Source organism: Canis lupus, chromosome 21 (assembly GCF_048164855.1).
Source record: "Canis lupus baileyi chromosome 21, mCanLup2.hap1, whole genome shotgun sequence".
In the NCBI taxonomy this organism is placed as follows: Eukaryota; Metazoa; Chordata; class Mammalia; order Carnivora; family Canidae; genus Canis; species Canis lupus.
This window is the reverse complement of record NC_132858.1, coordinates 30,329,685-30,346,939: the sequence shown is the minus strand read 5'-3', so window position 1 is coordinate 30,346,939 and position 17,255 is coordinate 30,329,685. Positions and strand designations below refer to the sequence as shown.

Here is a 17,255-nt window from a genome sequence, read left to right as displayed (position 1 = left end):
TTTCCATATTTAAAAAGTGAGGAGTTTAGTCTATCAGTAGTTCCTTTTTTTTTTTTTTTTAAGATTTTATATATTTATTCATGAGAGGCAGAGACACAAGCAGAGGGAGAAGCAGGCTCCCTGCAGGGAGCCTGATGCAGGACTCGATCCCAGGACCCCGGGATCACGCTCTGAGCCAAAGGCAGATGCTCAACCACTGAGCCACCCAAGTGCCTCCTATCAGTAGTTCCTAAACAGAAATGACCCTGAAAATCACATAGGGTATGTTTGCTAAACTACACATACCTAAACATGATTCTACTGTGTTCCCCCAAAATGAATATACTTACATTTTGTGGCTTAGTATTTTTATTGAAGAGTGATTACATTTTAGATTTTACAATGATATCACTACAATGTTAGAATGGAAACATAATAAAAGCTGATTCAACATCAACATTTTTTATTACTATTAGCTTGTTGTCATTAGATATTAATTGTATTCAAAGTTTATGAAATTTCTTGTCAGTTTTAATGACTCATCTTCCGTTTGATTTTGGCATTGTATATAGCAATAAGTCATTTAAATTAGTACTTTGTAGCTAAAGATTTATAGTTATAGAGTAGCATGTAACATAAACTCTGCATTTAAGATGTAATGGTACAATAAGATTATTAAAACAGTGGATAACTGACAAGAAAATATATAACTTTATTTGACGGAAAAATCAAGTTAAAGTGAATCTTTTCCAGAACACTTTCAAAGTACTTTCTCTCCATGATGAAAAGGGAAGCAATCTGTACATAAAAGCACTGAAGACTACATAAATACATCCAAAGAATACGCCTTTCCACGAATTCCTTTACAGTTTAAGTCCATACCCCAAATTACAATTATCCACTTAGAGTAACAACTAATAATTTTAAAGTGGGAGGAGAAATACCAATCATCTGCTTAAATGGGACTCATTTCAGAACACCTAGGTCCCACGTTTCCTCAACTAAAAAAAGTTTTTTTACATAAAAGTTACTGAGCCATCAATAATCCAATTGGAACGACCACTTACTGTTTTAAAGAAACCATGCAAACATAAGCAAATGTTTTAATTAAGAGGTATTGCTAGTGTCTGGCCATGGTGCAATCCACTCCCACATGCCTAATGCCAGCTGTAGAATAGCAACATTCAAGCAGCTGCCTTAATTGGAGATGCAGATCAACACATGCTAATTTGGCTAGGCCAACTAATTGGTAGGTATGCTACATTTCTAACAAAATATCCACCCATATTACAGATGTTGTTCTGTAGCAGAGGAAACGATTGGTAACAAACAGTAATGAAGTGGCAGTAAGGTACACTTGGTGAAACTATTTAGTTGGACAGCTTTACAGGATCCCACATTAGCTTAGAAAACCACTTATGCCAAAATTGGAACATAAACTGAATTTCAAAAGTAGCTTTCTGTGCAAGATTAAGAATACTAAGACATTTTACAAGAGCTCTTCAGTCACCAAAATAACACTTGTAAAGTGGACCCATCCCCCTTGACCATACCAGGCTCACTGAAAACATGCAAAAAAAAATTTAGTCCTATTCTTTCTTTAAATCCTAATGCAGACCAAACATTTATAGACATGTGCAAGATAATAATTATATTTACCAGGAAATCTGTAAGGGTAAAAACGAAGGGGTATGGGCCTCTTCTGTTTCCAACCATGATGGTATAACAGAGACTAGATTTACTCCATTGCCTTAAACTGAAAAAACTGGACAAAATATATGAAATGATGGTTTTCAGTGAGTGCAAGGTAGACAGTTCAGAATAGTAATACCCATGAGAAGGAGGAAAAATGAGGTGAGCCCTACCGCTGCCTTAACTTATTGCCTAGAGACTTTTTTAGATGGGAATGAAGAGAGGAACCTAAAGAGAGATCAATAGTTCCCCCGAGTTGAGGAAACGGGCTTGAGCATGTGGGGAAGCAGAGCCCCTCGGGTTACCAGGCAGTGTAGACAGAGCATGAGCCAGATGAACAGCAAGGAAGACAGGGACCAAACAAGACCAAGAGCACACTAAGAGCAGTAATCCTTATTTACATACTGCTTTCCATGGTTTCAGTTAGCCACAATCAACCACCGTCTGGAGGCAGATGATTCTCCTTTCGATGAACTGTCAGCAGGTCAACGTAGCCCAATGCTAGGTCACAGCACTTAAGTCATTCATCTCATTTCATCTCGTCACATAGACATTTTATCATCTCGCATCATCACAAAAACGGTGAGGACAGTACAATAAAACATTCTGAGAGACTGACACTCATATAACTTCTATTACAGTATATTGTTGTAATTATTCTATTATTTTTGTTGTTAATTTCTTGTATCTAATCTATAAGTTAAACTTCATGTTAAATATGTATATACAGAAAAAAAACAGTATGTACAGGGTTCAGTACTATCCACAATTTTAGGCATCCAGTAGAGGGTCGTGGAACACATCCCCCATAGATAAGGGCCACTGTATGTTCAAAGAAGTAGAGGGCAAACATTTTTTTTAAAGACTTTATTTATTTTATTCATGAGAGACACAGAGAAAGAGGCAGAGACACAGGCAGAAGGAGAAGCCCAATGCAGGACTCCTGGGACTCCAGGATCACGACCTGACCTGAAGGCAGACACTCAACCACTGAGCCACTCAAGAATTCCAGAGAGTGAACATTTTTAAGAGATAAGGGAGATACAAAAATGGCCTAAAATTTTATTGAGAGAAAAATATAATGTCTGGATTATTAAAAAAAAAAAACACTAACAGGATTAATGGCAGATTAGACACTAGAGAAAAAAAGATTAGTAAATATGAAGGCTTAGATCCCACATTAGCTTAGAAAACCACTCCCTAAAATGAAACACAAAGAGAAAAGAGACTCCTCCCCAAAAAAGAAAAGGAAAAACAACATCAGTGAGTTGAGAGATGACTTTAATCCATTTATTTTCTTTTAAAGATTTTATTTATTCATGAGAGAGGCAAAGACACAGGCAGAGGGATAAGGAAGATGGCTCCCTGTGGGAGCCCAGTGTGGGACCTGATCCCAGGACCCCAGGATCATGCCCTGAGCTGAAGGCAGATGCTCAAATACTGAGCCACCCACATACCCTAATCCATTTAATATATGTGTAACTGGAATTCTACAAATAGAGTGAAGGATAGAAAAAATATTTGATGGCCTCAATTTTTCCAAATATAATGAGAACTATAAACATGCAAATTTGAGCTCAATAAACTCCAAATAGGAAAAATATTAAGAAAAGTACACCAAGGGACCTCAAATTACTTAAAACCAGTGATAAAGAGAAAAATCTTAAAAGTAACCAGAAAAGAAAAAAATAAAAGTGTTTTATACAAGGTGGTAAAAATGAGATAGGAATGACAACAGACTTCTTGTCAAAAACACTACAGGCCAGAATGCAATGAAGGAAAGTAAAGTACTGAGAGGGGGCAAATAGAATCTGTCAGCCTAAAATTTTATACCCAACGAAAATACATTCAAAAGTAAAAATTTTTGTTCACACTTAGAAAAAAGAATTCATCACTAGCAGATCAGCACTGTAAGAGATATAAAATCTTTTAGGCAAGAAAGAAAAAAAAAAAACAAGATTGACTGAATTATAAATCTACACAAAATAATGAAGAGCATCAGAAATAATAATATATGTGTACATAAATAAGACTTTTAAAAATAAATTTAATTCTCTTTAAAATATAGTTGACAAATTATGGCAAAAATGTTATACAATCCATAACATACATAGAATTACAACGTATGGGGAATAGGAGTATACTGCTATCAAGTTCTTATGCTCTACATGAAGTAGTGGGAGCCTGTGAAAAGCTAAACACTGCAAAATCTAAAGCAATCACCAAAAACAAAGAAAAAAGATGTACAGCCAATAGCCAAGGAAGGAAATAATATGGAATGATTAAAAACATGTTATTAATCCAAACAGAGGCAGAAAAACAACAAGGGAATAAAGTACAGATGAGACGAACAGAAAACAAAGAGGAAATGGGTAGATCTTAACCCAATCATATCAATAACAATAACATTAAGTATAAATGTCCTGAGAATCCCAATTAAATGGCAGAAATCATCAAATTGTATATTTAAAAAAAAAAAAGATCAAATCTATGCTGCCCATAAGAAACCCACTTTAAATATAAAGGACATATAGGTTAGAAGTAAAGGCAGAAAGAAAATATATACCATGCTAACACTAACCAAGAGAAAGATGAACAACGTTGATTTCAGTGCAAAGAATATTACCAAGATAAAGAAGGTCATTTCATAATGCTAAAGGAATGAAGTCATCAAGAGAACACAAGGCCCTTAAATGTTAATGTATCTAATAACAAAGAAATAGACAAATTCATAATGATACTTAGGAGATTTTAGTCCTAATTGAGGTAGAACCTTGGCCAAATTAGAACTGGTTTGACCATCTGAATTTTAAAAGTGACTGTATGTCTCCTTTCTGATCATATCAGTCTGAAATATAATGTCACTGTAGCATTCTTTGAACTTTTAAATTTTCTACATAGATTTTATCAGTTAAGTTTATTATCACTGCTTCCACAAACGATTTCAACTTATGACAGTTGGTGTCTTTATGAAAGGATGGGCTCTTCTAAACTTTAGACAATACTGCAAATCACTGATGTGAATTACTCTTCCTGTCCTCCGTGTAAAATTTGCAAATGTCATCTTTCTGACAAACTTGGTATCAATAATGATTGTATTGCTCTGCACTGTCAAATATAACTTCTATGATTCTTAGTTGACCCTAAGATACTATACTAATATCACAGTGAGTTAAAGAAGGAGGCCTCTTAAAGAAAACTCCCAATTGGGATGGCAGAGTCACTGTGATAGGTGAATCTTACCATGTAACAACAGAACGTAAAGTTAACACATTCTAAGCTTCAGGTGAAAGTGTTAACTTATCTAAATATATGTATAAGTAAGTGTATAAAATACATTAAAATCAACAAAGAAAGCTTATGAATTAAGTAGTTTGAAACCAGTTGTTGAGAAGAACTTGATCTTTGATAATATAGTCTTCTCTTAATGAGAAAGCTGTAAAAAAATTATTCTGAACCTTCAGTATCCAGTCTGGCCAACAAAGGTTCCTTATCTCCCCCAAACACTCTCACTTTCTAATAGCCTGTTAACTTTTTAAGCTTTTGTGTTGACTTTCGTCATGCCCTTGAATCGTTTTTTTAACAAAAGTTTCTCATTTCTAAAAAAGCTGTATTTCCTAGTAACTATTGTTTCTTAAGGCTATGTTTTATTTTAATCACTGTCACTTAAACCAAAGCTCTAATCATTTCTTGTCTCAGGCACCTGTGAGTATGCTTGTATTTTGCTATAATCACTAGTCTCCTGGCAACCCTTTATGCTACTGCCTTCACAAATTTGGGCCACAAAATTAAAAATAATAAAATTGATTTAGACATATTTTATACCCAAACTATCATTGGTATTTCTCAGACAGCCACTAGGTAGCACTACTGAGCAGAGAGGATATTAGGAAAAACAATATAGGTAGTATGTCCTCAGTATCTTTAATTAGCTCAACTCTTATGAGAGCTGATCTGTTTATCAAGCCCACAACATGGGGAGAGCCAAAGTGTAACTAATAATGAATATCGTTCAACAAGTATGTATTTTTCAAGACGGACAGAAACATATTCATGATCCTGTGCACAGACTGGCACACAACTATGAACAAAATGATATCTAAGATTACGGTTAATTGGCGACAATTGTAAAACACACGTCACAGAGGTCCCTGGAGCTTTATCAATGCCTTTAGTACCTACCATAAGGCTCATGCCCTCAGGAAAATCACTGACTAAATCATATACCAGAATACGGTATTCTATTCTGACACTTATTTACTATAGTAAGTGAACCAGAGATCATCAGTTTTATTAGCAGGTGGTTCCTATTTTTCCTTCAAGTTTGCCCAAAGCTGGAAGCCCATAAGCCAGGTCAGAAAATTGAGTCTTTAGGAAGAAACATCCAAAGAATAATAGCCTCAGTAGAAAGAGGCCTATTGTAATACTCTTGACCGTCACTCATAGCTGTAAAAAATCAACTCCTGTGTCAGACTTCCTATCCAGTGTAACCTGATGCTGCCACCAAGCTTGGACTATGGTACAGATTATACCAGGAAACTGAGCCAGTGTCTAGAGGATTCTTATTTGAAAATCAGACACTAGCATGCTTTTGACCCAAGATCCAATAGAACAAGAATTCACTTTGCAACTGAATGAAATCAGTTTAAGGAAATTTAATAGTGCTTTTGAGAAAACATTTTTCTTTCTTAATTTTTCACTACCCACCTTTGTGGCTGTTGTACTTGGGCAAACTGGAATGAAGAACTCTTTTTTTTTCTCTTTAAAGATTTTGTTTATTTATTCATGAGAGACACACACAGAGAGAGAGACAGAGAGACAGAGAGACGGAGAGAGACAGAGGCAGAGACAGGCAGAGGGAGGCAGAGGGAGATGCAGGCTCCATGCAGGGAGCCCAACGTGGGACTCGATCCTGGGACTCTAGGATCAGGCCTGGGCTGAAGGCGGCGCTAAACCGCTGAGCCACCTGGGCTGCCCATGAAGTACTCTTTGAATGGTATGTTGCTCCAGCCGATCCCCCAGGAATCAAGAAAAATATTTCCTGAAAAAAACTTAATATAGCTCATAAACTGTGGCAGATGTATTTTCCAGATCCAGATTTTATTTTCCAAAAATCTCTCCCTTCCCACACGTTCTTCCAATGTTACCATGTCACTCCTTCATCAAGAGGTCAGGTCTATCCCTTTCCTCTTGAATCTGGGCAGGCTCATGTCTGCTTTGACCAAAGGAATCTGGCAAAAGTAATACTCTGAATTCTGAGAGCAGGTCACAAAACGATATGAGCTTGTGCTTTGTCTTGCAACATTCACCATGAGGGACGACAGTTACCCTGTGAGGAGTCCAACTACCCTGCTCTGGCCACGCTAGAGAGACTACACACGGGCACTCCGCTCAATAGTCCTGAGTCCAGCTTTCTCGTCATTCCCGACCACAGCACCAGCCCTGTGAGAGAATCCACCTTAAATCTTTTGCACCAGTCTCTCCACAAACTAGTATCACAGTTAGGGAACTCAGTAATGCCATAAGAAGCAAAGGAATTGTCCTCCAAGTCCTGGTGAAACTCCTGATGAGCATTTCTGACCACCTAAAGTGGTTATTATCTCACATTGGTAAGTTTGGGGTAGTTGTTATGAAGCAATAGCAACTGGAACAAAAACTATTAAATTGTTGAGGTAAATTTAAAGATGGAAACTGTATAGAAAATACAACACATATTGATCGGCCTTGTCTGTAATAATCAGAACAATGGTCAGATGGTATACATGTCCTTACTGAGTTCTTTCACCTTACATGGCAATGTAATTATTTGCATAGGCTCAATAAGAATCCATCCTTCTTTCTACTAGGATATAATTAGATAAAACAAATTTGTAACCATGACCATGCCAGAAATGTTTCATTTAACAGTAAATCTCATTTCATTAGGCATGACAAACCCACTAGTAAGGAACAATAATTACACTCCAATATGTAGAAACAACAGTTCAAAGAAACTATCCTGGCACCTGCTCGATAGCTTACAGAATCTCAGTCTCATGGGTGGGACAGAAGGTCACTTTCTGGGAACAGAAAGTTCCCAGACAAATCTGGGGATCTTGGAGTCAGAGGATACCTCTACAATCACAGGTACCATGAGCAAAATCCGGAGAGGCAAACCGGCTGGGTTTTGGTTTCTGGTGGTTCCTTACCTTAGAACATGTGAACTGCAAGGGCAATGAAAATACTCCTGGTAATTACAGAAATGACAGAAATACATACATGACTCTAGGGGCTGCATGATCTCTGATCCTAACATCATGTGGTTCTAGTTTCACTAACCACAAAAGTAAAAAGATGCACTAATATCTTCTGGAACTTATGTAAACAAAACAGGCTAAATATAACAAGGCATCACATTAATGATACTGGCAGTGCACCAGAAAATTGCAAAACACGCTTATTAGGTCAAATCTACAGATTTGATCAGAGCTAAGTTTTGAAAAAGTGAAACTAATTTTTTCTTTTTCTTTTTTTCCCTCTTCCTCTGTTGACTACAAACCAAGATTTCCATTATTAAAAGCTTTACATTTCAAGAGCTTATGGAGTTACACAGCTATCCCAAAGATTTACACTCTGAGATAATTAACAAAAAAAGAGAAACTCCTTTTCTAGTTTTTTTTTTTTTTCAATTTATTTAGGCTACCTCTACACCCAACATGGGGCTCAAACTCATAACCCCGAGATCAAGAGTTGGATGCTCTTCTGAGTGAGCCTGGCACCCTTTGTTTTTTAATCAGACAGAAATGTGTGGTTTTTTAAAATCAAAGCTGATTAAAGTGGATATAATCAGAATTACCAACTGCTATGTAAGAATATGAACATAAATATCACCATCTCTATATTCTGTGAGCCAATAGGTTGTTCTAAAAGCTAGTCTTCTTTAAACTGTGTTTTTTGAATGTAAAAATTTAGCTCAGAGTTCAAAAATGATCTAGGAGTTTTTTTCTTTGACAAATTAAAATCAATCATAATGCCGAATATATTAATAATCCTGGCTAACAAAAAAGAAAAATCCTGGCTAACAAAGATAATAAAATAAGCTTATTATATATGGGTTGACTCTCAGCTTGTATTAATTCAACGGGTGACAGGTATCCTTACAAAGAAGTGAAATTCATCAAAGCAGTCGATCCTGAGAAGGCACTATCCATTGTTGGCAAAACATTTAGTTCCCTACTAAATTATATATAATCCTTTAAAAATTTTCCTGAAGAACTTTGATAAAATATGTTGTCCTCCACACTCACAAGAAATTGCTCCTAAAGAAACAGAGTCCCCAAGTTTATATAACAACAGTGGAGAGGGCAGCCCAGGTGGCTCAGTGGTTTAGCGCCGCCTTCAGCCCAGGGCCTGATCCTGGAGACCCGGGATAGAGTCCCACATCAGGCTCCCTGCATGGAGCCTGCTTCTCCCTCTGCCTGTATCTCTCTCTCTCTCTCTCTCTCTCTCTCTCTCTCTCTCCGGGATAGAGTCCCACATCAGGCTCCCTGCATGGAGCCTGCTTCTCCCTCTGCCTGTATCTCTCCCTCTCCCTCTCTCTCTCTCTGTCTCTCATGAATAAATAAATAAAATCTTTAAAAAAACAAAACAAAACAGTGGAGAGTCAGAAGGTGACAGGAGCTCAGAAGAGTCCCTATTTTTTCTCAATTGGCACGCGGTTTGTTTTTCAATCCCCCTTCCCTCTTCTTTCAGTCACATAGAAAAGAAGGCGGGATGAGTTTAACCTTCTGGAGTGAATGTAAGACCTGGACTAGAAAAGACAAGTTAGCCTAGTTATAAACTAACTTGCTTAACCTATATTTCTTGACTAAAGTCTGAGTGATACAGAAATTGGTATCAGGAGTGGGATTCCCAAAAACAGACCTCAAAGAATTTTGGTATTGGTTTGATTTGATCCATAATGCAGTCCTATCACTATTAGTTAAATTAAAGCTGGCTACTGATTATAATAAAGTATCTAGTGAAGAAGTGCTTCAAGGGACCAAGTGGTTGTCACATTTGAGTTGAGCAGAAATGATGAGTACAAAGATTAGGGTATGGCATGGCTTTTTCTGAATGCACTGTAGCACTTACAGAAAGAAAATGACAAGCTTGGGTCCTTAAACACTCAGCTCTCATTTATGAACAGAGAACCAGAGAACTTCTACGGCAGCCCCAATAAAAACCTTAATGTCTTACAGCCACAGGGCTCACCTTGCTAATATCAGATTTAACTGTGCCAGGTACAGAATTACAATTTAAGCTGAACTCCGCAGACTCACCATGTCTCATGTATAAAAGTGAAAACTCTGAATGAGACCTGGGATGGGGATATCTGGGTGGACTCAGCTGAAGCCAAGGATCTTGAAGTCCCCAGCTATTCTGAGCCTCCCTTGCCAGTGGAAAGAGAAGAAGCCCGCTCTCCTATGTCTGAAGAGATTAGCTTTCCCAGGATTGAAGAACCTGCATAACCTCATGATAACTCTAAGTGCAGTTTCCATGCAAGAGAATTCCTCTTCTCTTCAAGACCCAACTAGACCATCTCTTACTGCTACTCATAACAGGGTAAGATCACAGCATTCTTTGGGGGAACAAGTATAAAGTCTGATCCATAACGTAATAACTTATAAACAAAAATAATTGCAAAAGTTTGCTAATTTGTATTCGTGGATACCTAGGAAATCTGAATCTGTGTGAGAATGAGTTTAAGAATGTTAGACCAAGGAAAACATAATGTAATACTGGATTGGGGTATTTTTTAAAATATGAATCACTTACTCAAGATTTAGGACTTAATGGTTAGCTTATATAACTGGATGAGGCTCTAAGAGTTAACTTGGCTGGCTGACTGAAACTTGGGACTCCATGATGGCCCTACATTTAAGAAGTTTGAGAAGCCACAACTTCCCTGGCATAATGTAGAAGCAGCGATTCAAAGGCTTAAGAGAATAGGAATGCTAGAGTGGATTTATCATGTGCAACTTGCACAGACAACCCCTCCACCACTACACCCCCGAAGAGAGCCTAGTGGATCCTCTCTTCACCTAAGGTTCCAGCATCATAATTGGAGTGCCACTATGTGGGCAAGAGGCTATTAGTCTAGCCCTTTAACATCCTGTCAATCATAAAATTTACCACACTGCTACAAAATGAAAACCTCCCCATGTCCTCCCTTTGTTTCTTACCTGGCACTATTACAAGCTGCAATTATTTCTTTGTCTGATTGCTTTGTTTTGTTTTTTGCTTTTTTCAACTATTTTTTTCTGTCTCCTCCACTCGACTATAAGTTCCATGAAAGCAAGGACTGCCTCTATCATGTTCACCACTGTCTGCTGACTGCCTAGCAGAGGACCTTGTACACGGGCATGCAATAAAGATGTGTTAGACAAACTAACTCTGTCAACATTCAATTCGGGTCCCTCCTTCTCCTGAAATAGATATGTCCATGGAAACATTATCCTACCAAAGAGATGATTTACATCTGAGTTGAAAACCTGTGCAGGCATATATAATCTCCTCTTTCTATTTCTTCAACTTAGAACTGAGGACCTGGTCTGCTGATACCATTTTTGTCATTAAATTTACATGATGCCCAGGAAAACATAATAAAGGTCAATTCAGTGCGTGACCATCTGTCCCTTCATGAAAATGTTTGAACAGGATCCTGTCTTTATCCAGAACCACATCTCTGCCCAGAGTTACATGTCACCTCATATCACACATTAATAAATTCTCAAATATCATTAAAGTATACTTCTGACTTGTTGAACAATTTTTGTACAGGCTGGAGCATTTTCTAAAAGACTGCTAGGAGCTTCCACTTCTTTCGGGAACAACTAGATGCTGGATTTGTTCAGATCATAGCATTTCAAAATTCAACATTCCATTTAATCAAAGGTTCTATATTTCAACTATGAACTGTTACTTCCAGTAACTAGTAAATGCTTCCATTAACAGCCAATTTTACCCACTCACATGCACAAATAAAATATTTTTATGATTTTAGGAGTTAATTATACATTGAGCACAAGTAACTAAGAAAAAACAGAATTAAGGTCCAGGTAATAAGTTCAACTAACATCTAAGTTAACTGCCTCAGGCTCATTAATCTCATGGCTTAATTCAAATTTATACCTTAGCACAACTTCAAAATACTGTATGTCTTGGAGCTTCAAGTGTTGTGTTCACATAGTTCATACCTTGAAAGTAAAACCCCTTAAATGCCAAAGATGTAAAGATCTGTGCCCACTAACAGGATTTAAAAAAAAAAAACAACTTTTTTTTTTTATAAAGATTTAGCATACTTAGTATTATAAAGATCTGTTTTTTACATAAAGATGAAGTGCATTTGAGTTGTATGTAATCTGTCCAGAAGGACCAGCTATGGTCTGGAAAGAAACAATAATAAAAATATATACATCACAATGATGTTTGAAAGATAAAAGAAGATAATATATATGAGAGAATAAATAAGTAATAAAACACCATATAAATGTTAATAGTAGGTAGTAATGTTAGTAATATAATACAGTATGTGGTACATCTTAAACTTACACAATGTTATACATCAATTATATCTTTAAAAAAGCTGGAAAAAAAACAGCAGAAATCCTCTCTCATCTGAAAGAATTGGAAGAGTTTGTTAGTTGCCCACTCATAGAAGTTAAAGTCAGAATCCTCGAAAACAATATATATACACTGTAACCATTTTATTTAATTTAACTCTTGCACAAATGTAATTCATTCACCAATCCTGTGTAGGACCCCAGGTCTTACACTTGACTTTAGATCTGTTGACTGGTATTCCAGACTTTCCTGCCTAACCCACGCCCATAACACATCATTTATGATTGCAGTTTCAGTTCTTTTAAAGGGCAGCAAAAATTTCAACACATATGGAACAATTAGAGAACAAATTTCTTTTTTTATCATTTTTTCTAATTATTTTACATTTGACTTATCACTATTTGACAGCCGATTTCTGAAAAGAACTCGCTTTACTCACTTTTTTTCAGAGCATTCAAATGAGTTTTTGTAGAAATAACTCCCCCTTTCTCCACAAATACTGCATCAGTGTGCAGAAATATTAAATAATAAATGCACTCAGCATAAGTTTGGGAACAAACATAGCTGACTCTTATAGCAAATAATTTGATTTGTGGGGGTAAAAGCATAAAAGTATCAACTGAGAAGCCTACCAGCCGTAAACAGCACACTGGAAACAGCAGCCAGTATGTTCTACCAAGGAAATGGACAGCACTGCTTTATCCAACTGGTCGGTTAGTTAGACGTCAGTTAAGAATCTCTGTTATATGGTAACTCAGGTCTCGAGCATAGGTGACTAAGAAGAAAGCTCAAAAGATTCCCTCTTGTGTGTGTATAGATAGTCTTTTGTATTTTTCTTCAATTACATATACCTTTAGAGGCAATGATGTCACTGAAACTAGTAATGTACTATCTGTTGGATAATTGAATTTAAATTAAAAAAATAGTAATAAAATTGTTTTTTAAAAAATGATGTCAAAGAGTTAAAAATGCAAGATTACTGAAATAAAGCAACAGAAAAGGAATTCAGGTGTTTAAGTAGAATATGATAAAATAATCAGATAATCTGATTCCTAACAACAACTAAATAAGTCAGTAAAAAACATTTTAAGGAAATTTTAACAGTCCTATTATTAATTTGAAAAAAACCGATGATCCATTTTAAGACATCCCTTTAACAACATTAGAAAGTTTTCTGAACTCTAAATAAATGTCAGTGCTAAATACCTACTTGAAAACATTCAACTTAGATTAGCTGTTTTCCTTTTGTAAACATAAAAGGATAAGAGGGTGTGTGAAAAACTTACTTATTTCACTGGAAACTTGATTCAGTTTATCCTGTGATCTGCTGATAAGGACAACCTTCATTCCATGTTTCGCTAACTGAAACAATAAAAAACCACCAAAAAGTTGAATTACACCTGTATAATTCATTAAAAAACAAAAATCAGATATTTTCTTGTTTTAAGAAAACCGGGTAATATGATAAGCCCAACGAAAAAAGCCATAAGCCTAAGCGGTAATGAATGGGCAATCCAAAACGAAGACCTTACTAAAGGATCCCCCCAAAGGGTTATATTTCTAAATCAAGCTAGTATATAAATGTCAAAGGGCCTCAGAAGGAGTAAAACTTTTACTTTTCATTTGGTACCCATCTACACTTTAGTTTTTAAAATCATAAATACTAGGTGGCATAGTTGGTTAAGTATCTGACTCTTGGTTTCGGCTCAGGATGTGATCTCAGGGTCATGAGATGGAGCCCCAGGTGCAGAATCTGTTTGAAAGTCTCCTTCTCCCTCTGCCCTTCCTGCTCGTGTTCATACTCTCTCTCTCTAAAACAAATCATCTTTAAAAATACATAAATAAATAAAATCATAAGTATCTATTACTTCTATAATTTAAGTCAGCTTTAAAAAAAATTCTGTTTTGGACTGGATACATAAAGACTGAAAGACTGGCATCAAAGAAAGATTTTAAACAGATCCCCCATTGAGAATGAGAAATTCAGTGGATCTGCCAGGATTGTCATCACAACTGGGCAGTATCATAAGCTGTGGTGCCTTAGCAGAACTAGAAGGCAGGGAAGCTTGCCTTAAGAGTACTACCATCAGGACACCCAGGTGGCTCAGCGGTTGAGCGTCTGCCTTTGGCTCAGGGCCTGATCCTGGATTCTAGGGATCGAGTCTTGCATCGGGCTCCTTGCATGGAGCCAGCTTCTCCCTCTGCCTGTGTCGCTGCCTCTGTTTCTGTGTCTCTGATGAATAAACAAATACAATCTTAAAAAAAAAAAAAAAAAGAGTACTACCATTGCTCCTGCTTTGTACAGTGGTCCTCAAGCTATCATGGTCCCTCTCATTTCATGACATTACAGAGAACTTGAACCCTTTGCCTATGTCTGTTAATATCTTTTGGTCAATTATAGTCCTCCTTCTCAAAAAACGAAGCCATGGACTAGCCTGGAAATATAACTATCCCATAATAATACAGCCATCTTTCAAAAAATAGTTCCAAACAACTGACATTAAAACTAATGACTATCGGGCAGCCCCTGTGGCGCAGCGGTTTAGCGCCTCCTGCAGCCTGGGGTGTGATCTTGGAGGCCCAGGATCGAGTCCCACGTCAGGCTCCCTGAATGGAGCCTGCTTCTCCGTCTGCCTATGTCTCTGCTTCTCTCTCTCTCTGTGTCTCTATGAATAAATAAATAAAAATCTTTAAAAAAACAAAACAAAACAAAAAAACTAATGACTATCCATAATTACACAATATAAAATAAAACTACACTATATTTTCCTCAATTTCAACTTACTGGGATATAAAGTTTTATATTCCTTTTTGCACAAAAACTTATTTTAAAATTGTCTTTGTGTAAGCAAACATGGTGTTTCTGACTAGACATAAAACATATCTATTGTACTATATAACATTATATTTGTTTTTAACTTCAAAAATCAAAGCTACTATAAGAGATCATCCCACATTTGTTCTTTTATTGTTACACCAAAAAGAAAGGTCTTGAAAATTACCTACCTCTTCTGCATATGATTTGCCAATTCCATCAGTACTACCTGTGACAACTGAGAAAAGAAAAAAAAAATAGTTTAGATTAAGAACTATAATGAAGAACAAATTATAGTTAGGACCCACCAGTTACACATCAGAGGACCTGTATAATACTTTGATGTAAAAGATGAAGCAATACTACTGGTTCCAATTTAAGATGGAAGACCCACCACAGTGGCTAAAGTTTAAAAGACTGCAATACCAAGTGTTGACAAAGTTGTAGAGCAACTGAAATTTCATAATTTCATACATTGCTGGTGGGTGGCTCTTAAATTGATAGAATCATTTTGAAAAAAAAAAACTGTCTGGCTTTATTTTTTTTTTTAATTTTTATTTATTTATGATAGTCACAGAGAGAGAGAGAGGCAGAGACATAGGCAGAGGGAGAAGCAGGCTCCATGCATCGGGAGCCCGACGTGGGATTTGATCCCGGGTCTCCAGGATCGCACCCTGGGCCAAAGGCAGGCGCCAAACCGCTGCGCCACCCAGAGATCCCTGGCTTTATATCCAGAACTAAATATATGCCTAGCTCATGACCTAGCAATTCCAAAGAGGTATGAATGCATCATGTCTACCAAAAGAATATCCATGGTAGCTTTATTTATGCATGATAAACATGCCCAAATATTGATCTATAAAAGAAGTAAACAGAGGTATATTCATATAATGCAATACTAAATAGCAATAAAAAAGAACTACGGATATATTCAAAACATGGACAAATCTCCCAGACTTTAGCTGAGCAAAAAAAAATAGAAACAGTGTGACAAAACTCCATGTATCCATGACCCAGCTTCCAAGACTAGCAACATGATTTTAACTACTCTTGCTTCAACTATATACCCCCCACTGCTTCTTCCCACCTCAAATCATTTAAGTAAATCACTAACATCATGACTTCATAAGAATTTCAGTATATGCTATTTAAAATAACCACAATACCATCATCACATTCTTAAACTGTAAATAATAAATCCTAATGAAATTTTCTATCAAATCAAACATCAATTATCTAATCAGTATGTAAATTTCCCCACGTATTTCAGAAAACTCCTAATAATTTGATCAAATCAGGATTAAATAACCTCCATACCTAAAATTGGTTAATGTCTATTAAATCTCTTTTAATCTATAGGTTCTATCTATCCACCTACCTTTCTCAATCTCCAACTCTTTCTCCTCCCCTCCCTCTCCAGCCCCACCCCTAATTTCCCTACTATTTGTTGAAGATACTGGGTCCTGTTACTTTTCCAGCCTGGCATTTGCTGATTACATTTCCCTAATATCTTCTAACATGTTCTTCTGTCCCTTACTGGTTACCTATCAATTCTTGATCAAATTCAAGTTTGGTTTTTTTGGTAAGAATATTCATAAGTGATACTGCAGATTTATACAGCTGGAGACACGTGTCTGCTTATCTTTCTTTGTTGTTTTATCAGCAGCCATTGATTACCACTGGGATACAGAATTTCATTAGAGGTTTCAAAACAGTGATCTTTGGGTTCTTTAGGGGTTTGGGGTGGGGGGAGTGCACTTGCACTGGGGAGGAGGGGCAGAGGGAGAGAGAATCTTAAGCAGGCTCCATGCTCAGCTCAGAGCCCAACAAAGAGCTTGATCTCTTGATCCTGAGATCATGACCTGAGCAAAACCAAGAGCCAGACGCTCAGTGGACAGAGCCATGCAGGCACCACCCTCTTCTGTTTGAATCCTTGATCTAAATCCTGTGCTCACACTGTTATCTCCTGATTGATCAATTTTTATATTACTTATTATAGTTGGTTGAGAACACCCACTCCCCTTTATCTTCCATCTCCTTCCAATGAAATTATAGCACAAGGGCTCTGTCAATAATCAGTGTGTACATCAGTATAATAATGCAACTTAATTCTGATACTAACCGCAGGACATGGGCCCCAGCAAAACTGTCCACACTTCGAGCATCAGCTGCAAGTTCAGAGGTC

At 36.8% G+C, this 17,255-nt stretch overlaps 1 protein-coding gene across 2 annotated transcripts in view; it reads right to left on the bottom strand.

Annotated features, from left to right (window-relative positions):
- Positions 1–17,255, bottom strand: part of HSD17B12 (hydroxysteroid 17-beta dehydrogenase 12) — a 154,257-nt gene that overhangs the window by 81,673 nt on the left and 55,329 nt on the right. Inside the window, exons 2-3 of one of the 2 annotated variants that reach the window (XM_072791186.1) lie at positions 15,262–15,308; positions 13,542–13,617 (exon numbers count right to left, since the gene is read on the bottom strand). The exons of the other annotated variant lie outside the window; for it this stretch is intronic. Of the exons in view, the coding sequence (XP_072647287.1) occupies positions 13,542–13,617; positions 15,262–15,308 (123 nt within the window). The remainder of the gene's footprint in view (positions 1–13,541; positions 13,618–15,261; positions 15,309–17,255) is intronic. 2 annotated transcript variants of the gene reach the window in all.